Source organism: Salmo trutta, chromosome 22 (genome assembly GCF_901001165.1).
Source record: "Salmo trutta chromosome 22, fSalTru1.1, whole genome shotgun sequence".
NCBI lineage: Eukaryota > Metazoa > Chordata > Actinopteri > Salmoniformes > Salmonidae > Salmo > Salmo trutta.
The window spans coordinates 13,875,456-13,899,831 of record NC_042978.1 but is presented as its reverse complement, the minus strand read 5'-3'; the positions used below and the strand labels follow the sequence as shown (position 1 = coordinate 13,899,831).

Here is a 24,376-nt window from a genome sequence, read left to right as displayed (position 1 = left end):
GCAAATGTCAAATTGGTCTATGGAATGACTCTGATGCTACTGCTTAAATTGCTCTATAAAAATACCTACTCCATGAAAAACCCTCAACACATCCCTTGACAAGAGGAAATACCTCTGGAGTATTTATGATAACCTTCTGCCGACTGGCGAGGAGGTCATGGAGTACAACCATCTCCCAAAATCATCAGTCAAACATTAAAAAGCTTGTTATTTTCATCATTAACCTTATTTTTCTACACACCATCTTTAATTTGATGTAGCAGCAAGACAGACACAAATAGGTAGAAGTGTGAAGAAGAACCATTCTGGATGGGAAAACAAGGAAACTAACTGTACACTGTTCTTGCCATAATATGGACTTGGTCTTTTACCAAATAGGGCTATTTTCTGTATACCACTCCTCCCTTGTCACAACACCACTGGTTGGCTCAAACACATTGAGAAGGAAAGACATTTCACAAATTAACTTTTAACAAAGCCCACCTGTTAATTGAAATGCATTCCAGGTGGTTACCTCATGATGCTGGTTGAGAGAATGCCAAGAGTGTGCAAAGTTGTCATGAAGGCAAAGGGTGGCTATTTTGAAGAATCTCAATTATAAAATATATTTTGATTTGTTTAACACTTTTTTGGTTACTACATGATTCCATATCTGTTATTTCATAGTTTTGAAGTCTTCACTATTATTCTACAATGTAGAAAATAGTAAAAATAAAGACAAACCCTGGAATGAGTAGCTGTGTCCCACACATCGACTCGGTATTGGTACCCCGTGTTTATAGCCAAGTTGTCATCACTCATTGTGTATTTATTATTACATGTTATTACTTTTCTCCCTCTCTGCATTGTTTACCAAGCATGTGACGAATAACATTTTATTTTATTTCCATGTGATGACACTCACACAAAAATTATTGTTGCTTTCACGACAACTGGGAACTCGAGGTCCGACTTTCCAACTGGGAACTTGGAGATCTCTGACTTCAGTGCGTTAATGACATCTAGGAACTTAGGGAAAAAACTAGCTCAGACTGAAAAATATCGTTTTGACCGGTCATCCAAGTAGGAATTTGTTATTCTAGAGCTCCAACTTTCCGACCCAGATCATTAACGCACTGAAGTCGGAGATATCCGAGTTCACAGTTATTTGTGCGCAGTTTATCTAGCAACCATCGATTTATATATACACTATACACTAGACAACTTTTAGGAGGAGCTGTATTGAATCCACCATGCCTCCATCTTAGCACTCCCTACAGCTGTAATCTTTTTTTTAGAAGCTATAGAAATGCATTTATTAATGTGTACATTATTTTTTACCACATGTATTATATTACAGACACCGTAATGCATACTTTTACATTGTATTATGTGAGCTAAACATAAAACATTAAAAATATATATAAAAACATATTCCTTAAGCATCATTTTTAGAGATAACTAATGTTACTATCCCCAGTAAAAAAAATAACTTAAATACTTGTAGTTGAAATTGAAATACTGTACAATTCCATTCATTCCTATGGAGGATCACAGCGGTTTGAGGCCCTGCATATCAGTGCTAGAGGCGTCACTACAGACCCTGGTTTGATTCCAGGCTGTATCACAACCGGCCATGATTGGCCCAGCGTCGTCATGGTTAGGTCGTCATTGTAAATAAGAACTTGTTCTTAACTGACTTGCCTAGTTAAATAAAGGTTAAATAAAAAATAAAATACTGGGGAGTGCCAATATGGCCGACTGGTGTCTTCAAATCCTCTCAAGGGCCAATACATAGCCTCTGTAATCCAGGGTTTATATACATCACTTCCAGCAAACCATTCAATATCAGTAGACCAAAATGGCCATCGTCAATAACTTGTCTTTTCTTGCTTTATTGTTTGTAACATTAATAGTTGCATTGGCTAGTGCCGATGACCGAACGAAAACGGTGGAATTCAACGTAAAACCCGGCGGAGAGGTGCACACGTTCTCCGAGAAAATGGTAAACGATATTAGCTAGTTAACGTTAGTTATGCTAGCTTGGTAGAGAGCTGTGATGCATGAAAGCTCGCAACAACATTCAGCTAGGAAACAGTACTGCTAGTCAGCTAGTGAAGTCGTGTATGCTGCATTGTGTGCTCAGTACAATTTTGTCGTCAAGGAGCTGTTTATCTTACTATTTATTAGATAATGTGTGTGGCACATATGCATACGAATTGACTGCTTAGCCAAAGAGGGTTAGCCAGCATGCTAACTTGCTGGATAATTCCCTGCAAGCTATCTTGTTGTGGAATATTCACATAGCTATGCTTGCTAATTAAAATAACAACCAGGCATATGATGGCACCACTCACAGTTTTCAATTAGAATTCATATCTAAAAACAACCAAGATTTTGAAAAGGCTTTGGTCGTCGCATGATGATGAGGAAACGACCTCTGATATGCTGACACGTCTCTACTAGAGTGCCACAAGGAGGCCATTCATTGGTCTAGAATTGAGCTATATTTCCCCCATGCTAATTTTCCAGAGTCAATAGCTGTGTTCGAATACTCATACTAACCGTACTATTTGACGTATATTGCTTATTGGTCATAGTATGGATATATTTTGTATTTTTATTTACAACAAATCAGTACAAAAGGGACGTTTTTTGAATAGATTTAACCTTTCTTTAACTAGGCAAGTCAGTTTATTTAATCTCTCTATATAATATATATTATCCAGTTTATTTTGTAACTCAATCAGTTCCATCTTCTCCTCCCCAAGAGGCTGGCTGGGGACCTCTGAGATGATCACCTTTTCCGCCTCAGCTCTTCTGGTCTGAGCAAGATGACTACCAGATTTCAAATGTTTATATATATCTTTTTTTTACCCCTTTTTCGTGGTATCCAGTTGGTAGTTAGTCTTATCTCATGGCTGCAACTCCCGTACGGACTCGGGAGAGGCGAAGGTCGAGAGCCGTGCGTCCGGCGAAACACAACCAACCAAGCCGCACTGCTTCTTGACACAATGCCCACTTAACCCGGAAGCCAGCCGCACCAATGTGTCGGAGGAAACACCGTACACCTGGCGACCGTGTCAGCGTGCATTGCGCCCGGCCCGCCACAGGAGTCGCTTGTGCGTGATGGGACAAGGACATCCCTGCCGGCCAAACCCTCCCCTAACCCGGACGACGCTGGGCCGATTGTGTGCCACCCCATAGGTTTCCCGGTTGCGGCCGGCTGTGACAGAGCCTGGACTCAAACCCAGAATCTCTAGTGGCACTGCGATGCAGTGCCTTAGACCACTGCCCCACTCGGGAGGCCGACTACCAGATTTTCTAAGGTCTTTGGCCACCTCAAATTGAAAGAGCTCCCAGTTCTAGCAATAAGATTTTTCTCCACAAGCCCTTTCCCAAAAGTGTGAGAGCAGATCTTTAACCTCACTTAACTATATAATTACTTAATACGGAGCAATTTAGCTTCCAGTAGTACAAATATTTGTAGTAACACACTATCAATACATTTGAATATAAGCCAAAAATCTATCCTGGATTGTCTGGAACCTGTTTTGTTACTCCAAGTCAATGATCCATCAGCCTGAAACCTCTCACCATATATCAGTAAGATCAAATTTTTCCATAAAAAGTATTAAACCAAATTCTGATAGATGGCCCCCAGGTAGGCCAACCAATCAGTTGAATTATCTATAGTAATGTTAAAGTCCCCTCCTATCAATAATAAGGAATTGGGACATTTAGATAACCAATGAAGTATGTGTTTCTCTACAGATTCAAGCAACTCATCATTCTCATGTTTGGTGTTATACCCGTAGAAGTTTACAGTAATGAGCGTAATGTCGTTGTAACTGATCACAAGACAAATCAAGTGATCAATGGGGTCACAGTCCGAGTGTAGAATATTACTACCAAAGGTATTTTTCATTGTAATGACTCCAGCAGAGCGTTCAGAGGCATGTGAAAGCCAAATACTGTTGCCCCACTGTGACTTCTAGAAGTTGGCATCAGCAGAAATTGAGTGTCTCTTTTTAATTTTTAATTTTTTTAAAGTTGTTTAGTAAATAGTATGGATATAGTTAGTATGCCTGAAGTTCCCGGATGTCGTACTACATTCGCCAAAATCCAAAGTATACAAGCAGTGGACACTTTCCGAGCTTTTGGACACTTTCCGTGGCTTCACAATATTTTCAGATTTGAAGAAAGTGGCGGAAAATATGCAGCCAAAGTCTGACGAAAGCAGATACAAATTAATTGCTTTAACTAATTATGATAAATGTCAAGGCAATGTAATAAAGTAATGCCTTTTCAAATAAGTTACGTTGCACGTTACGTTGTCTGACAATTTGTTAGCTTCGCTAGCCTTTACGAACCGCATAGCATATCATTACAGCAATTGCTTGTATGTACTGGTATGTTAGCTAGCTACCATCCTAACGCTAGTTGGCTACTAATACATCGAACTTGCCACTATATTAACTATATGCTATCTAACTACCATACGCTTATTGACGTGTATAATCAAGTCATTCTTAGCTTAGCTAAATGGTCTAGTTGTTGTGCATTCTCAATGGACATTGTTAATGAAGTAGTAAGATGTCTAACAAGCAAGCAAGTTGCATAGCCACAGCATCCACTCCCGGTAGACAGGTGAAGTGCTAGTACACTCAACTGAAAGGATACCGTTCGTTTACAAATGAATGTAGTATATACTCATTAAGTATGTTAGTATGGGTATTCGAACACAGCTAATGTTTTATGTTCAATCACAATTTTAAACTGAGTGGTTCGAGCCCTGAATGCTGATTGGCTGAAAGCTGCGGTACTGTATATACAAATAACTTGTACTGTTCTAATTACGTTGGTAACCTGTTTATAATAGCAATAAGGCACCTCAGGGGTTTGTGGTATATGGCCATATACCACACCTCATGTCTTATTACTTCATTTTAAACTGGGTAGTTTGGCTCCTGGATGCTGATTGGTTGAAAGCCGTGGTAAATGATGCCATGTTCAAAACAACTGGGAACTAGGAAATCTCCAACTTCTGACTTCAGTGCGTTTGACAACTGGGAACTTGGGGAAAAATAGTTTTGAACCGTCATCCAAGTCGGAAACTGGCATCTTTCTAGAGCTCCGACTTTCTGACGACTGACGTCATGATATGACCTAGTTTTTTTCCTCAAGTTCCCAGTTGTCTTAAAAGCACCATGAGACAATATGCCACGAGTATGATGCAAAACAACTTTATTGTTCTAATTACGTTGTTAACCTCTTCATAATAGCAATAGCGCACCTCAGGGGTTTGTGGTATTTAGCCAATATCACGTCTAAGGGCTGTATCCAGGCACCCCGTGCTGTGCTAAGAACAGCCCTTAGCCGTGGTGTATTGGCCATATACCACACCCCCTCGGACCTTATTGCTTAAATATACAATAGTAGCCTATACATTTGAAAATCAAGTGCCACTATTTATTACAAATTGGAGATCTTTGAAATAATGAGCTAATCAGCTACGGTAGCTGTAATTTCACTCCCAAACAATTAACACACATTCGTCTTGTCTATTAATTATGTTCATTCCTGGCTCCATTTAATCACCAAGAAAATGTAATTCATTTCTACAATTCCTACTTCTTTCAGAGAGAATATGAATGTTCATTTACTTATGCATCACAAGGGGGAACCAATGAGGTAAGTTGTATCCTAATCAAAGTCGAGGTTATTTCAACCTAATAAACAGGACATTTCATTCTAGTCTAGCGTTGAAACATAGGCTACCTGCTGTAAATGGATTAATAGCTTTCTAGTGTACAACTCAATTCGAAAATAAAACAGAAAGTACATTTCAACCTTTGTCATACTCCTCAGATATCTTAATATTCTAATAACATGTATTCATGTTGTGTTGTTTTAACAGCAATGGCTGATGAGTGTGGGCCTAAGCGATGATGACGGCCTGTTCTCCTGCTCAGTGTGGAGGTAAGCTGTAAATCAGAGGTTCCACTCTGAACAACAGACGTTAGGATGCAGAGATCCATGTACACTGAATTACTTACTCATTCAAGTGCTGCATGGTGGTTATTCACCACGAGATGTCCCAGGTCAATCAGTTCCAGTTTGTCATCTTGGCTTTGCCTAATAAATAACTAATAGCGGAATCAGACTTCTGTAGTGATTTAATCAGTCTTTTGATTTCTTCCTTTTTGCTGACAGACCCCAGGGGAAGTCCTACTTGTTTTTCACTCAGTTCAAGGCCGAGCTGAAAGGAGCCAAGATTGAATATGCCAGCGCATATGTAAGTATCCAACATACAGATGGGTAATCTAATTTGCTATCATATCTGCATCTCTACATAATAATGCATTGGAGCAGAAACATTGCGAACATGTCTTATTGTATAAAGAAGATAACATGTGTCCAATATCAGCATATCGTTGCTGTAGCATTGACTTGTCTTCCGGCTCAAGTGCACCATTTTCTGTCTGTGATAATGAGGTAAAACTGCACATCCCCATGGAAACACTTCTTCTGAGCTTCCAGTGTGTACCTACACATTGTCTGACTTCATATCCTGATTTACTGGCAAGCTAAATCAAAGCTAGTATAGGGTTTTATATGGGTAGAGATTATCAGAGAGATTTATGGCAAGCTAAATCAATGCTAGTATAGGGTTTTATATGGGTAGAGATTATCAGAGATTTATGGCAAGTCACATACTGTAGGTATGTGTTTATTTGGACAGTGAGGCTAAAACCTTTAATTTGGCTCTACATTCCAGCATTTTGGATTTGAGATCAAATGTTTGAGGCGACAGTACAGAACATCACCTTTTATTTGAGGGTATTTTCATACATATCTTTTACCGTTTAGAGATGAAAGCACTTTATGTATCTAGTCCCCCCATTTAAAAGGTGTCGTTAATTTAGAACTATTTTCGGCTGGCTGGCAGCCCAATTTTCAAACGCACACTTGTTTGCAATTCCGACCTGTCAGCGCTCTTCTGTTTTCAAACACTAGCACCAGGATTGGTAATTTACCTGAGCTCGCTTGCGCGGAGATGGGAGGGGTGGCAATATCTGAGGTGTGTCCTTAACATGCCAATTTCAGGCAGCGCTGGTGGGGATATTTTAAGACCAACCTAAAGCTGGTAACACGCATGGTTATGGCATGGATTTTGACAGCGGAAGCGCAGCCTATCCAGCCGTGACGCACATTCCCAACATGCACATCAAATGAGATTTTAGTGCACATAAACCTCATTTAGAAACATAATAAACTTATGTTCCCCCCCCCCCCCCCATTTAATTTGATTAAAAACCATAGCCTCCCCTTCTCTCAAAGGTTGTTTTTTTTGGGGGGGGGGGGTACCCAATGCGTTCACCAAGGAGCCGACACTATCATAAAGGGTTTGACTCATGCTTTATTAAAATATCAAGTTTGGGAGTTTATCCTTTTTACATTATTTTAGCCAGCTTATTATTTTGGATGTGCATAAAACCCCCTCCATGTAGGCTATATTCCCATAATGCAGTGGTGGAACAAGTACCCAATTGTCATACTTGACTGAAAAGTAAGAATACCTTGATTTAAAAATTTAAAAAAATACTTGAGTGGAAGTCACCCAATAAAATACTACTTGAGAAAGTCTAGAAGTATTTGGTTTTAAATATACTTAAGTATCAAAAGTAAATGTAATTACTAAAATATACTTTATAAAAATGTAAAAGTATAAATCATTTAAAATTCCTTTTATTAATCAAACCAGATGGCACCATGTTCTTGTTATTTTAATTTATGGATAGCCAGGGGCACACTCCAACACTCAGACATATTTAATTACAAACTAAGCATGTTAGTTTAGTCAGTCCGCCAGATCAGAGGCAGGAGGGATGACCAGTGTGCGAATTGGACCATTTTCCTGTCCTGTTAAGCATAAAAAACAGTAACAAGTACTTTTGGGTGTCAGGGAAAATGTATGGAATAAAAAGTACATAATGTTCTTTAGGAAGGTAGAAGTTGTAAAGTACAGATACCCCGAAAAACTACTTAAGTAGTACTTTAATAAACTGTATCAATCCACAATGGACTAGAAAAAATGTTCCGTGCCCCCAGCCGATTTGGAGTTGGTTGACAACACGAAGACATCAACAGAATTTGCGAAAATGGCAAGATGCCCATAAACTTCCTTCAAGTCATTGCGCTAACGCTATTTGGCATTGGCTCACGACACTACTAACTTCCTTCATACTGGACAGTGACATAAAAATGGTATCCATGACTTCATCTGACTCTGGGGAAGTACTGTATTTACAGGACCTCATTGCCAAAATCCCGAAGTATCCCTTTAAGCCATCAAAACCCAGCCCTTTCATTGAACTCATCATTCCTCCAGGGAAAAATAGCTACATTTTATAACCCTATCGTTAAGGTTTACATTGCATTAGGTTTGTTAAAAAAAGAGCCCTTAGTGTAGGCCTATTAAATCAATCATAGTAGCATCCACATTCATGTGGAAGTGTTCAGAAACATATTCTTATTTACAATAAGTTCTCAAATGACACGATACATTATTTACCATTCATTTCTATTGGGCACAACAAAATCTGAAACACGACCAAAACAAACTGCAAATGCATCCAACAAGTTTGTAGAGTCACAAGCCTGATGTAGTCATTGCATGCTAGGAATATGGGACAAAGTATTACATTTCACTAAATGTAACACTATGTGAATTAGTCCAAATAATTGACACCATCAAATGGGGGGGGGGACTAGATTGCCTACATAAGTGTTTTCATTTCTAAACGGTAAAACATATGAAAATACCCTCAAATGAAAGGTGACATTATGTATTGTCGCCTCATAGAAAAAACATTTTCTCAAATCCAAAATGCTGGAGTATAGAGTCAAATTAAAAGATGGAAAGAAATGTGAGTCGTATTCAGTATGTTTAGTAATTGCTTGCTTTTTTAAAGTCTACCAATATTGCCAGCAGGCATCCCAGCTAAAATAGACAAGCTAGCTACTCTAACTTAACTGATTGATTAAACAAGCTAGCTACTCTAACTTGATTGATTGATTAAACAAGCTAGCTACTCTAACTTGACTGATTGCCTGAAATGGCTTCTTGGTAGCTAGTTATGAGGTAGGGAGATTGGGAATATCTGGTCTAGGCAAAGCATATTTTATAACATTCCTAGGTGGCTAGTAGTATTAGAGAAACAACAAATGTAACAAAATAGTTTATTGGTTTTAAACAGGACAAATCTGAGGGGGAACATGCCCCTGTCCCCTGTTAAGGGCTCTGTAGGGGGGTGAATTTGAGAGAACTGTATATGTTGCAGTCAGAATACATTGTTAGCATGTTGCATGCAGATCTAACAATGTATTCTTCTCCAAAGTGAATGCTGCAGTGTTCAGAGTACAGGCATCGGTCTCAGATTAGTCGCGTCACATGTATGTTGCACACAGAGTTCTAAGGCAGTGATTCCCAAACCTGTTTGTGCTGCGACCCACCCATCGATCACCGTAAGCTTGTGATATCTCCCTCTGATTTACTAAGTAAACTAGACCAATGATTGTAGTCACGACCCAGTTTCTCACCACAACTCCACACGAATTAATGGCAACCCACCAGTGGTTTCCAAAACTCCATTCAGGGAAACGCTGTTCTGAAACGCTGTTCTGAGGAATCTGACAGGGGGAGGAGGCTTTGTACATCGCAGCACACACACACACCGCTCTACCACAGGGCTCTTGTTGAACAGCTGCCCTCGCAAGGACAAATCCCCAGACAGACGCTGTCATCAGAACAGCACTGTTCAACCTCTCCTCCTGCCGTCACTGTCCCCTGGGAAAAGACAGAAAGAAAAAAATGACTCACTAAACGTTGTGATGAAAATAACCAGCGCTCCTGAGAAGCAGATTAACTCCTCAACCTTGTCTCTCCACTAACTCTCCTTGCCTCTGCTGTGATGACTCTCTTTTTCCATCCACCCTCCCATTCCTTTGTTTGTTATTTATTTTCTCGTCAATCCCCTGCTGTCATCCTCTCCACAGTCCCAGACTGCAGCGGGAGGACAGAGGGATGTGACTTTGAGGGAAGATGAATTCACTGTGGGAGATTCTACAGGTGAGATGACTAGTCTGCTTACTGCTGATCTACTACACTCCATCTGTCTGTCACAGCAGCTCAAAACTGGATGGAATTGATGATGGATCTATAATTCTGCCATCATAGCTATGATATCCCAAACTGAAGATTTAATCTACAATTTATTGCAACAATCTACTGAATGTTGTTTTTGATTGGACGTTGTACTTGTTATGATGATGCGGTAACTCATTTCCTCTCCTGTCGCCCTTCCAGTGACCCACAAAGACGGGAAGTTCCGCGCTGAGCTCTCCAAACTGACCATTATTGGCCGGACACGACACGATGAGCTCTAATTGGCTGGAAATCTGAATGACTATTGTCATATCGTCCTATCGTGAGATCCAGGCGAGCTCTCAAGGCAGGCAATGTGCTCTACTGTCCACGACAGTGGCAAATGGATGGCATTTAAACAAAGGACAGCCTATCAGCTTGGTGGTCTACAACTTTACTGTTCAATAAATCTATATATTTTTGGGGAGTTTTTTTTTTTTTTTAGGAATATGGCTTTACTGTATGATAATGTATATGGGGATGTCTGATCTTGGCGGGTTTAGAAAGAAGTAGTCTCAGAGGATTTCTAAGTCTTATGCTAAGCCAGGGAAATGTGAGTAGTCTATTGTCTTCATCGTGCACACGTAAACACAATTATGGTTTTTCCAATCAGCTGCTTCTCTCTGCAAGTAAATGGTTAACCCAGACAGTAGGGCAGGGAGCCCAGTTTCTGTGTTTCTGATCTGCACGGAGCACCTGATTCAACCAACCAATCGTCATTCAATGCGGTTGATGACGTTTTACTCCTACCAACAGTCTTACTGAAGCTAGGTTGAGCTTTAGAACAGACACTCATTTGGCCCACCAGGATTAGAGATGTACTGTCTTGCCTTGATTTATGGGACAGGTAGCTAGCAGCACGTACCATATCCATCCAGGTTTATCCCTCTGTCCAGAGGAGGACCTTTGTGTTGATAGTGGAGTCCCCCTCCTCGCCAGCGAGAGTCCCTGGGGTCCCAACAGGAAATGCCACAAGGCGCTGACAGGCATCGAGAGACAAACAGAAAGTTAAATTTTTTTAAAAGTCTTTTCTACTGTGTTCTGATTCACAATGTGCAACGTATGCTCCAATAAAAGTCATGTCTGGGAATGTGAAATGTTTGTTCTCCTGTTTTGTTTTGACAGAGCTGTGCTTGATCAGAAAGTCCCTGCTGCGTGATGGTTGTCAGCTTGGATTACTTTCAGAAAAGTTGAGTGTGCTGATCTCATGCTCTTGTTTTACAGTGCACACATTGTCAGTTCAGCAGATTCCATAGCATTATATCCAGTGTAACTAGAATGTTCCACATAAGAATGGAGCTATTACGCTAAGTCATTCAAAAGGCTTAACGTTTTTGGACATCACAAATGTATGTGTGCACATCAGTCTTGGCAATACATTGTTTTCACTCTCTCCTCCAATGGCTCCTTTATTTGCCAATGTTTCACTTTTTCTGTTGGTTGAGTTGCATTCCATCTCAAACCAAACTATAAACACGTCATTACTATTGTCCATCTGTTACTACTCAAATGGTTTACTTTGAACTTTCCCGTGTCTATTTAAGCGTCAAAAAACATAGCCAGAGCCAACATTGTTTAAAATTGCATTGGCATGTATTCCTAATTAGAACCATGTTTCCAGTCCAAAAGCATCTGCTGAAGTCCATGTCAAGTCCACAAGAGGGCATCAAATTACACACATGATCTACAACATTCAATGGCACATTTAGATTGCTTCTGAACTACAGACACGATGATACGACCCAATGAGGGAGTCATGACGTCTCTCGCGTAAATGATCTCAGACAGTCTGGCCTGCATTTCCCTGTCTCTCTCTCTTCCTCTGTATCTCCTGACTGACATTTACAGGGAACAGATGGCGCTTGTGGAGGAGGGGGGGTCAAGCTAGAGGCAGTGGAAATGCAATTGCGTCACCACCACGGGCCCTTTGAAGGGTAGGACTAATGATCAGCTGTCCCCGTCTCCCCCCCCCCGACACACATCCAAGCACAGGGTAACCAAATCAGCCAAGAGACGTGACGCCAAAGAGACGTTCTCACTTCCTATTTGGCCCTGTCAATATCCTGCAATGTGAGCATCTGCATCGGGCCCTAGTCGTTACAAGTGCAGTGGAACCAGCTGTTTCCGTCTCTTATCCTCCTATTAAGATGTCAGAGCCAAGGCAGAAAGGGGGACATGGTGTCAGCACAAACGCAGCATGGCTTTGCTGACATATACTCACCCCGAGACGCCTCCCGTCGCCTTGGAAATTTGGTCTCTGCTCAATGTGGCGAGCCTTAAATCACCCTCTACTCCTGCAACTGTGGCTCTGTCCAGCCAACGGCCTCCCTCACACCGTGGTCGAGAGCAGTCTTCTTTTCACAGTGTATGGGGGAGCCTTCCTGGGATCCTTTCCTTTACTTGCCCGGTCAAAGTGTCCATTGTGCGGGTAAGGAGGAGGCTTGCGGCCCCTGGTCCCTGGAACTCTCCCTGGGCCGTGAGGGGCCATCTGGCCCTGGGTTAGCCCCAGTGATTTAGCAGATGTTGGCCTCAGCCCCTCCACCCTGGTCTGGGTCTCAGGGTCTCTGGGTGGTCTGACAGGGAGAGGCTCCACAATGGGTGGCCCTGCTTGGTTCGCTATGGTGACAGAAAGACCAAGGGCAGATGGGTGAGGAGGGGGACTACTTTTTTTTGGGGAAAGCCCAAGGTTGTGAAAGAGAGTAGGGTTGAGGGGGTAATGTAGACTGCTCTTTTGGGGGGAAGAAGCAGGGTTGTGTGGGTAATGCTGACTCTTGACTGAGGGAGCAGGGGTGTTGGGGTGAGGTGGGTTGGTACTGAGGGGGGAATGAGCAGGGGTGGGAGGGCGAACAGGGCTACTCCTATGAAGGCTGGGAGCAGGTTGGTGGGGGAGGCAGACCAGGCTGGAGGCAGGGTTGTGAGGCTGGAGTGAGTTAGTCCTGATGGGGGAAGACACAGCTGCCTCCTCCTGCCTGGCCTCCTCACCCCTGAGCCTCTGGTGGCTGCTGCCCTTTGCCACTCCACTGGAGCTGCTGTCGCTGGGCAGGCTGGGGCTGGCCTCCTCTTCACTCAGGTCAATGGACGAGGTCAGCAGCTCAATCTGCTGCACCACCTGTGAGAGGGATTAGGCTACATGGTCAGAGATGAGGCTGGAGAGACGGGGAGAAAATGAGACTGGAGAAAACGTTTGATCTGTGTGCTCGTGTTGTTGCTAGACTAATTGTTTTTCCCTCACTTAACTATTCAAGTTCTCTGGCGTCTTCCTTCAGGTCCCTGACCTGGTCTGCGAAGAGACTTTCCCTGGCCACACTGCAACAGCGTCGCAGGATGTTTCTCTACACATTAATACAACTTTGTAACGTTTGCAATACTCTCACTCTCGGGCTGTGCTTTCAGATGCAGCCAGATACTGTGAGGAGCCGATTTACGTGTCACTTTTACAGGATGAGGGGCAAGGTTCAGGCGGTTCAATAAATGGATTAAAAGCATGGTTCCAGCTGGTCCCCGGTCAGCATCTGGTGGTGGAAGGACTGGAGAGGAGACGGTACCCCTGCTGAGCATCACTTTCAACCATTGCATACATTAGGTAAATGGAGCATAGCGAACGCCACTTCCTACCTTTAAAAATTCAGTGAAATCTTCACCTCTGTGCTGTTTCATAGAAGGACTGTCACACTGTGGTGGATAGACACTTTGCAAGCAGTGATTCTGAATGCCAGTATTACAGTGTATATCAATGTAGACGCCTCTTTTTAATGATTGTAAAAGTAAAGTAGGGACTGGGATTATGCTCTTTCTGGGACGTGCAAAAATAGCCCACGGTACAACTGCTCTTCGCAGTCCCTTCAGGACCTGAAATAGCGTGATAATCTGTTTATACGAATATCAAAGGAACATCAAAAGATCCTAGCTGTAATATTTGTAGGCTATATGACAATACCAGGATCTCGCTCTCCCTCAGAAACAATTTAAAATCCTTCCATCAAAGACAGACCATAGCTGTAACTTATAGGCAAACATAAATGTCTTTACCTCCTTCATCTCCTGATGGATGTCCTTCAGGCCTCCTAGAACCTCCTCCAAGTTCTCCACCACTCTCCGGATCTGATCCCGGACAACCTTCTGGTGCTTCTTTGACCCAGTCAGGCCTGACCCACTCCTGGAGCCCTGGTCACCTCTGGGGGGCCTGGTTTGGATGTCCTCAGGGGCGGGACATGGCTTACTGGGACTCTGCTGGGGTCTGAGAGTGGGACCTCCCATATCTCTCTGAGGAATCTCTGTGGAGAAGATGACATGCAGAGAGCTGGGTCCATTGTAACCCTCCACAGGTCTAGTCAAGTCTTGCTGGTGTAGTTTGGTCTCTGGTCCGCTTACTGGTCTAGTCAAGTCTCTCTGACTGTTTTGGACATTCTTTTTGTTGGATCTCAAGGTGGAACTGAAACTCTGGTGTCTTGGTAAGCCCTGTGTGGCTGTAGCTGAATCCACCCAGCTGGATGTATGAAGGTCTCTCTGACAAGTCTGTCTGGAATAGCCCCAAAGCTGGTCCTCCAAACAAACAGGCACTTTACAGCCATCTTGACCTTTGAACTGTGTTGGCTGAGCGAGGACGGGGGCCTTCACGTACTTCCTGACTGAAGGGTGTAGTAAAGTCTGGCGGGCGTTCCCAACAAAGGAGCGTTCTGTGTAGTGGTCCCTGACAGACGCCCTGTGTCTCAGGCCTGGTGCTGGAGACTGGCCATGGCTCCACCTGGAAGGACTGCCCTCTTGGCTGCTCAAATCTGGCTGCACACGATGCTCCCACAAGCCGAAGCGCAGACTCCTAGCCTCTAGACCCAGTTCATTCAAATGGGGACCCGTCCTTTCCTTCCCATGTATGTTGTCCAACACCTCTTGTGATGTAAAGCCTACCTTCTTGACTCTGTTGGGATAGGTAAGGTTGGCGTCAGCCCGCCTGCACTGCCCATTGAGACCCATTTCACTGTGGTGGGCCCTGAGTCCATTGTGAAGCCAGAGGTTGAGATGAGGGTTGCTGTGTTGAAAGCCTCTGTGCTCCCCAGGAACTCTGGTGTCTGAGAACATGATAGAAGCAGTCCAGCAAGCCGTCACAGAGGAAGACTCCTTAAAGAATGAGCTTTTCCTCCAGCTTCCCGCCCTTGCCATTCACATGGAATGTTTTTCTCATTGACTTCTCTCTCCTGCTCTTTCCCTCTTTCTCCCCCCCAAAAATGTATTCCGATTATTTCTTCTTAGACCCCCACCCACTTGCTCTCTTTTCCTGTCCAAGCCTGTGTCTGCCTCTCACTCGCTTTCCCTCCCTGCATCTCTGGCTCAGTTGCTGTGGCACGCTTCCTGTCTCTCCCCCTCTCTCCCTGGCTCTCACTCATTCCCCCTCCCGCCCGCACTGCGCTGGCTCCCCTTCTCGCTCTTTCTTCCTCCCACTCTTTCTCACTGCTGTACCTCCCTCTCCCTCTGTACCTCTCTCTTTCTCCCTCTGTCACTCTCTCTCTCTCCCTCTGTCTCTCGCCCCTTTATATCCCGCTTGCGGAGGGAGACTAGTGGAACTTCAATCAAGATTCCTGTTTTTTAATCCCTGGTAGACGCTGTGTCTCCATGTGAGCCTCCCCACTCCAGCTCTCATCTGATTACTCCGGTTCTGGCTCAGCAGTCCATAGCAACACTGCACCCATAGCATACAGCAGTTAGTTACACAAGCATAAAAAACCCTGACCAGGTACAAGCTGTAACACACCTCCCCCAGCCTGTCAGCTAAAGGACTGCCACCAATGGAGCCGAGGCACCTCTTGTTGTTTCATCTTATTTTCTGCTTCTCTGACTTCTATTTGTTCCAATTATGCAGTGGCAGCTGCTATTTGCAGCTCATCTTGGCTTGCCAACTGTCTGGTTTAGTTGGCATGTGTCTGACAAGCCCAGAGATGCCTCCCAGGTGTCTGTTCACTCACTGTGCAACTCCCTCCTTGGATGCACCCTAAATGAGACAATGACAGCCACGGAGAACCCTGACAGTGGCCACGAGCTTCCTCAGCACAACAAACTACTCACGCGGAACCCCTTTAATGGCAAAAGGAAAATGAATGGAGAAATACTGCAGAAAGACAATGACATAGTCTGATAAATACATGTACTCAGTGATGGGGGGGGTCATTCCAGGGTAAGAAGATTCCTTCTCAAAACATGAGCGCCTGTCCTTAGTTGTTATCCACACAGCAGTGGTCAACTAACTCTGGGAGTAATAGAGGCTGTATTAATCCCTCAAACTCTGCTTAAACATAGCTCCCATTCCCCAACTGCTTCCAAATGACTGTTTCCTTTGTTTCAGTGAACAACTCTGGTGCACAACCACTCCATTCCCCATTGTTCACAAGGTCACTCATGTGAACGTAAACAGATACCAAAAAAAACACACACCTGGATTGTAGTGCTCTCATGTGCCGGGCTTTAGTCATCATGTAGCTACCTCTGATTTCAACCAATCACCCTCCCACTGTGTGCGGACCATAAATAACATCCCGGCTGCTAAATGCACAATGGTAGCACATTGTAAAGTCAATGTGGAATAATAAGTACGTGTCACGGTTGCTCGTCTCACAGCAGTTGACGTACGGTGGAGCCCAGTTCGAGACCTTCACTCCATCCACAGCATTATGGTACTGTGTGTTCTTATAGAGCCACCACAACTTCACAGGACTACACAGTAACAGAGCCACCACAACTTCACAGGACTGCACAGTAACAGAGCCACCACAACTTCACAGGACTACACAGTAACAGAGCCACCACAACTTCACAGGACTACACAGTAACAGAGCCACCACAACTTCACAGGACTACACAGTAACAGAGCCACCACAACTTCACAGGACTACACAGTAACAGAGCCACCACAACTTCACAGGACTACACAGTAACAGAGCCACCACAACTTTACAGGACTACACAGTAACAGAGCCACCACAACTTCACAGGACTACACAGTAACAGAGCCACCACAACTTCACAGGACTACACAGTAACAGAGCCACCACAACGTCACAGGACTACACAGTAACAGAGCCACCACAACTTCACAGGACTACACAGTAACAGAGCCACCACAACTTCACAGGACTACACAGTAACAGAGCCACCACAACTTCACAGGACTACACAGTAACAGAGCCACCACAACTTCACAGGACTACACAGTAACAGAGCCACCACAACTTCACAGGACTACACAGTAACAGAGCCACCACAACTTTACAGGACTACACAGTAACAGCGCCACCACAACTTTACAGGACTACACAGTAACAGAGCCACCACAACTTCACAGGACTACACAGTAACAGAGCCACCACAACTTTACAGGACTACACAGTAACAGAGCCACCACAACTTCACAGGACTACACAGTAACAGAGCCACCACAACTTCACAGGACTACACAGTAACAGAGCCACCACAACTTTACAGGACTACACAGTAACAGAGCCACCACAACTTTACAGGACTACACAGTAACAGAGCCACCACAACTTCACAGGACTACACAGTAACAGAGCCACCACAACTTCACAGGACTACACAGTAACAGAGCCACCACAACTTCACAGGACTACACAGTAACAGAGCCACCACAACTTTACAGGACTACACAGTAACAGCGCCATAGTAGACTACCTACAGTGCATTCGGAAAGTATGCAGACACCTTTTCTTTTTCCACATTTATTTGTTAAAGCCTTATTCTAAAATGGATGAAATAAATAAATCCTAATCTACACACAATACCCCTAAATGACAATGCTAAAACAGGTTTAGACATTTTTGCAAATGTATTAAAAATAAAAAACAGATACCTTATTCAGACCGTTTGCTATGAGACTCAATTGAGCTCAGGTGCATCCTGTTACCATGGATCATCCTTGTTTCTAGAACTTGATTGGAGTCCACCTGTGGTAAATTCAATTGATTGGACATGATTTGGAAGGATTGTCCGTAGAGCTGTGAGACAGGATTGTGTCGAGGCACAGATCTGGGGAAGAGTACCAAAAAATGTCTGCCTCATTGAAGTTCCCCAAGAACACAAAAGGCCTCCATCATTCTTAAATGGAAGACGTTTGGAACCACCAAGACTCTTCCTAGAGCTGGCCGCCCAGCCAAAATGAGCAAATCAGGGAAGGGCCTAGGTCAGGGAGGTGACCAAGAACCTTATGATCACTCTGACAGAGCTCCAGAGTTCCTCTGTGTAGATGGGAGAACCTTCCAGAAGGACAACCATCACAGCAGCAATCCACTAAATCGGGCCTTTATGGTAGTGGCCGGACAGAAGCCACTCCTCAGTAAAAGACACATGCCAGCTTGCTTGGAGTTTGCCAAAAGGCTCCTAAATGACTCTCAGACCATGAGAAACAAGATTATCTGGTTTGATAAAACCAAGATTGAACTCTTTGGCCTGAATGCCAAGCCTCACATCTGAAGGAAACCTGGCACCATGAAGCATGGCAGTGGCAGCACCATGCTGTGGGGATGTTTTTCAGTGGCGGGGACTGGGAGACTAGTCCGGATCGAAGGAAAGATGAACGGCGCAGAGTACAGAAAGATCCTTGATGAAAGCCTGCTCCAGAGCACTCAGGACTTCAGACTGGGGTGAAGGTTCACCTTTCAACAGGACAACGACCCTAAGCACACACAGCCAAGACAACGCAGGAGTGGCTTCGGGACAAGTCTCTGAATGTCATTGAGAGGCCCAGCCAGAGCCTGGACTTGACCCCGATTGAACATCTTTGGAGAGACGTGAACATTTCTGTGCAGCGATGCTCCCCATCCAACCTGACAGAGCTTGAGAGGATATGCAGAGAATGGGAGAAACTCACCAAATACAGTTGTGCCAAGCTTGTAGTGTCATACCTAAGACTCAAGGCTGTAATCACTGCCAAAGGTGCTTCAACAAAGTACAGAGTAATGGGTCTGAATACTGTAAATGTGATATTTCAGTTTATTTTTAATAAATGAGCAAAAAAAATGACCAGTTTTGCTTTGTCATTATAGGGTATTGGGTGTAGATTGACAATTTAAACAATTTTAGAATAAGGCTGTAACTTAACAAAATGTGGAGAGGTCTGAATACTTTTCCGAAGGCACTGTATATCCTGGTGGAGCTTCTGTCTCTGTATACAAGGCACAGAGAAATCAGAGAGAAGCAGGGTTATGTAAGAGTGTGGTTGAGACATTCCTCTAGACAGACCCCACATGTTTCGTCAAAGTGGTGAAAAAAGGGTTTCAGTCAGTCTGAAGCCCCCAAGGGCATGTTGGTAACTTTATATAGGCACTTGGACAGCAGAGATGATTCAAGTGCAACACAGTATAGCAACTTTAGTTGTTGCTGTCTCAGAAAATGACTCATTACATTTAGAAAAAAATGCTGTATTTTTCTGAGTATGCCTTAGTGACTGAATTCCCTCAGTTCTTATACAAGCACTGTCATTCCCGAGTCCAGCAGGAGGTCTTACCGCTGTGTAAAAGAACATGTTTGTCGGTTCCTGTTTATTTTTAACATTGTTTTTCTTTGGATGTCTCCCGGCTTACATCTTTGAAACAACCCGTCAGTCAGGTGCACTCAGAGGATGCACTAGAGCAGGAGAAAAAGAAGACGGAGGGTTTGAAAGACTGACTTCCAAGTACCAAGTAACTGTCATAACTCAACTTGTCAGAGGGGAGAGACTTTAAGCATAAAGGATGAGGCAAAGAGTTCACAAAATAAAAGCAAACATAGCCATTTTCTAACCCTGGATCTACAGTTGAAGTCGGAAGTTTACATACACTTAGGTTGGCGTCATTAAAACTAGTTTTTCAACCACTCCACAAATTTCTTGTTAACAAACTATTGTTTTGGCAAGTCGGTTAGGACATCTACTTTGTGCATGACACAAGTAATTTTTCCAACAATTGTTTACAGACAGATTATTTCACTGTATAACAATTCCAGTGGGTCAGAAGTTTATATACACTAAGTTGACGGCGCCTTTAAAACAACTTGGAAAATTCCAGAAAGTATCATAGCTTTAGAAGCTTCTGATAGGCTAATTGACATCATTTGAGTCAATTGGAGGTGTACCTGTGGATGTATTTCAAGGCCAACCTTCAAACTCAGTGCCTCTTTGCTTGACATCATGGGAAAATCAAAAGAAGTAAGCCAACACCTTAGAAAAAAATTGTAGACCTCCACAAGTCTGGTTCATCCTTGGGAACAATTTCCAAACGCCTGAAGGTACCACGTTCATCTGTACAAACAATAGTACGCAAGTATAAACACCATGGGACCACGCAGCCGTCACACCACTCAGGAAGGAGACGCGTTCTGTCTCCTAGAGATGAACGTACTTTGGTGCGAAAAGTGCAAATCAATCCCAGAACAACAGCAAAGGACCTTCTGAAGATGCTGGAGGAAACAGGTACAAAAGTATCTATATTCACAGTAAAACGAGTCCTATATCGACAAAACCTGAAAGGCCGCTGAGCAAGGAAGAAGCCACTGCTCCAAAACCGGCATAAAAAAGCCAGACTACGGTGGCCATCACAAAGCCTTGACCTCAATCCTATAGAAAATTTGTGGGCAGAACTGAAAAAGCGTGTGCAAGCAAGGAGGCCTACAAACCTAACACAGTTACACCAGCTCTGTCAGGAGGAATGGGCCAAAATTCACCCAACTTATTGTGGGAAGCTTGTGGAAGGCTACCCGAAACACTTGACCCAAGTTAAACAATTTAAAGGCAATGCTACCAAATACAAATTGAGTGTATGCAAACTTTTGACCCACTGGGAATGTGATGAAAGAAATAAAAGCTGAAATAAAATCATTCTCTCTTCTATTATTCTGACATCTCACATTCTTAAAATAAAGGGGTGATCTTTACTGACCTAAGACAGGGAATTTTTACTTGGATTAAATGTCAGGAATTGTGAAAAGCTCAATTTAAAAGTATTTGGCTAAGGTGTATGTAAATTTCCAACTTCAACTGTACATAGAAAAGAACCTCAAGCATGTATGAAACTCAATAACAATTCAGCATATGAACTGGAATGTAGTGCTGTGTACTTCATACATCAAGTAAAAGTGCTCTGTGGATTTCTGAGATTTGCTTGTATATAAGACAATACTGCAGGTGCATTACCCTTTCAGGACATTAAAATGATTGGAGCTACACAGTGGATGGCGTGGGACTCATGCCATTCAACCATTTTAGAGGTCTGAAAATATCCGCCAAAATTATTTTGGAGTGATCTATCCCTTTAAAAATCATCTCTATGGATGCAGTTGATTAGGATGCCAAGCTGTGATGTGTCTGGTACAGGGTTGGGGTGGATACTCATTCCATACAGTATAGTTAAACACATGACCTAAGTGAATGTGAGTGGACTGACTAATGAGGCCTGCACGGTTCAGCTGCCTCCCTTCTTAAGATGCACGACTTCTCCTTTGTAGTTGGTTCATTATGTACAAATTATAATCATGCCTTAATGGAAGGAAGCTTCATACCAAAATGTATTAAAGTTCACATTAATATCCACTTTGATAATCAAGTCAAGGACTGGCAGGTCCAAAGTTCAATTTTCAGCCTGACTATTGAAGCAAGTCAAACTGGGGAGAAAAACAGAATAAATGATTGGACAATTACCAGTACCCTTTCAAGTCTATACAATCATTCCTTTACAAGTAGGAACTAAATACATGTAAAAAATGCCTTGAGTGGCTAATCTAGCCTGACACGGTCTTTTGTAAATGATCAAAACCAATAGCTACGAATTAATTCACACAGCTGGCATTGGAGCTAAATGATAAAAGCTCTTCCCATTCACAAGCTGATAGAAAATATATTTCCTGAATCCTGACCAGGGTAGAATTACTGTAGCCGTATCACTGCTAAGGGGAAAGCTTCATTTCCGCTCCATTGGCCTCCAGCTTTACCTTTGACCTGGCTACGTCCGTTTGGAAATTAATTAAGAGGGAAAAAAGGACCCAAAACAACATTTTTGTCAGATAGGAAGGTTTGTGTTTAGTTTGGGAACATGGCTAACAATGTCCTGACCGGGCGGAAGGGATTTGCCTGACCCAATTCAGGTCAGACGCACACAGATTATGTTCTGATCTAGCTTCTGAAACAGCATTACGATGGAAAATAAGTGGTGCTTTATCAAGAAAAGACAAACAATTTATTTAAAAATAGGAGTAATCATGTATATTCGTCATGTCTAGTATCGAGAAGGCACACTAAAACAAACATATGTACAACAGCGTATAACAAATACAGAAAATATTTCACTATCCATTGGTAGAAATACAACATTACTTAAAATAATGTATCTTTTGTGAGCTAATGTCAAATGTATGAAGCAGATAAATTGGTCCGTATTTAATCCTCCAACATTGGGTCCAACACTAGTAAGTGTGTCATGAGCACAAGCTCTGAGACTTAAACCTGAGAACTGTTGTGATTGGAAAGAACAGCATCTTTGACATTTAAGAACTAAGCCATCTCAAGTATACTGGGACTTCAATTTTCTAGTCCTGTGAGCGTTCAGTTAATACAAATCCCCCAGATGTAGGAGGATGAAGTCAAATTGAGACCACGTCTTGAAATAAAACGGAGGGAATAACAAAAAAAAAACAATTTAAATTTGAAAACAATCATCAAGTGCATACCGATTACCCTAATGTTCCTTTGGAAAAGGTCCTTCTCGCGATTGCCGAGATTGCTTATCTCTCCCTTTCCTTTCTTTGGCAGAATTGCTACAGTACAAACCAGGGAGGTTTCTGTGACATTGAAGAGAGAGAGAGAGAGAGAGAGACAGCAGATCCTGGAGAACACAGCACTCATTACAACTCTCTGCTGCAGCTCCTCACAGGTATACGCTGTCACTGAGAATACTAAATGAGGCCACAGCGCAAAACAGTCTCCTAGACAGGCTCAGCCATACAAAAATACACAGATAGTCCTAGAAAATAAAATAACATCCATTATGTGCAGGGTAGTACTATATAACAAACTAAACAACAATCTAAATTGTTCATTAAAAAACAACTTCACTCCCAAATAGGACGTGCACCAAGCAAAGATGTGATCTCAATCCCATTAAATGGATGCTGGGGTGTTGGAATGGATTAGCTGTAGGTAGGCTATTATTGGCCTGGAGTGAGGGAATAATTAATAGAATAATGGAAGGAACAATCCGGTATTGTTTTAGTCTCTGCTCTAATCCATAATACTATGCTACGTGACGAAACAGCCTGGGCCTCACCAACAAAGGCAACCTACTTCCCTTTCCCATATCCTCCAGTCATTAACATGACTGTATATGGAGTCGGTCTCGGCTGCGCAGAAATCAAAGTGTTTGCTGGGTAGGGGTTTCGGTACAGCTCAGATGAAGTTAAAGAGCTGATGAGTCAGCAGCTCGGTGACAATTAGGTTGCACAGCACAATCAACTTCCTCCATGTTTATAGCCCCCATGACCCAAATTATACGCTCTTTGGTGTGATTGTAATAAAAACAGGTAATTAGGGCCAAAGCAGGAAAAAGGTATTTTGATCCAAACAAAGTGTAGACTTATTTAGGATATGGAGTGTAAATGTGATGCTGAAACTGGATTATTGGTCTGTTACGTGAATTATTGCAAAACAATTAGTGCTGTTTTAACCTCAAGTGGCACTCCTGTCTAACAACAGAGTCCCTTATGGTTGTCCTGAAGTAGGTTAACATCTACCATTGTCCTCTTCGCTCTAAAAACATTTCAGCCCATTCAATTGACTACTCGTACATATGATCTTAAGGCTGTGGTTGGGAGACCTTCCAGGAGACGGACAGCCATTGAAGAAAAGACAGTTCCAAGGCATTGGTGAAGTCCTATGTCCGGAAATGATTGACAAAAGCTTGTATTATAAATTCACTGAATATGTCCATGATGTTCCTTTATATAAAGAGGCGTAGAAGAAACTTTGGACTAACTAGCCTGGAACATCCTTCAGTGTTGTACAGTAATGTCGGAGGGGCAAAATGTCAAATGTCCACTATGCATAATGTTTGTCTATAAAATAAAATAAAAAAGCCAAGAAGGCAACCATGTGGTGAATGTCACACCACCAGGTAAGGCCTCAAAGGTCAAAGGGAAGGGGTCAAAAGGTCCTGTGGGGGG

At 42.9% G+C, this 24,376-nt stretch overlaps 2 protein-coding genes across 2 annotated transcripts; one reads left to right on the top strand and one right to left on the bottom strand.

Moving 5' to 3' along the window:
- The first annotated feature begins 1,786 nt into the window (after positions 1 to 1,786).
- LOC115158144 (myeloid-derived growth factor) lies at positions 1,787 to 11,286 on the top strand. The gene is made up of 6 exons (XM_029706730.1): positions 1,787 to 1,984; positions 5,623 to 5,673; positions 5,900 to 5,961; positions 6,196 to 6,277; positions 10,042 to 10,114; positions 10,352 to 11,286. The coding sequence occupies exons 1-6, from the start codon at positions 1,841 to 1,843 to the stop codon at positions 10,429 to 10,431; spliced, it is 492 nt and encodes a 163-aa protein (XP_029562590.1). The 5' UTR covers positions 1,787 to 1,840; the 3' UTR covers positions 10,432 to 11,286.
- Positions 11,287 to 12,044: 758 nt separating this feature from the next.
- Positions 12,045 to 15,476, bottom strand: LOC115158993 (uncharacterized). Its single transcript, XM_029708410.1, has 2 exons — positions 14,219 to 15,476; positions 12,045 to 13,298 (listed from the first exon to the last, which is right to left on the bottom strand). The coding sequence occupies exons 1-2, from the start codon at positions 15,344 to 15,346 to the stop codon at positions 12,519 to 12,521; spliced, it is 1,908 nt and encodes a 635-aa protein (XP_029564270.1). The 5' UTR covers positions 15,347 to 15,476; the 3' UTR covers positions 12,045 to 12,518.
- Positions 15,477 to 24,376: the final 8,900 nt, after the last annotated feature.

Coding starts and splice junctions, on each gene's coding strand:
- LOC115158144 (XM_029706730.1), top strand. CDS start 1,841: ATGGCCATCGTCAATAACTTGTCTTTTCTTGCTTTATTGTTTGTAACA. Junction 1,985..5,622: donor ACACGTTCTCCGAGAAAATG/GTAAACGATATT, acceptor TACTTCTTTCAG/AGAGAATATGAATGTTCATT. Junction 5,674..5,899: donor CACAAGGGGGAACCAATGAG/GTAAGTTGTATC, acceptor TTGTTTTAACAG/CAATGGCTGATGAGTGTGGG.
- LOC115158993 (XM_029708410.1), bottom strand. CDS start 15,346: ATGGCAAGGGCGGGAAGCTGGAGGAAAAGCTCATTCTTTAAGGAGTCT. Junction 13,299..14,218: donor TCCATCAGGAGATGAAGGAG/GTAAAGACATTT, acceptor TCCCTCTCACAG/GTGGTGCAGCAGATTGAGCT.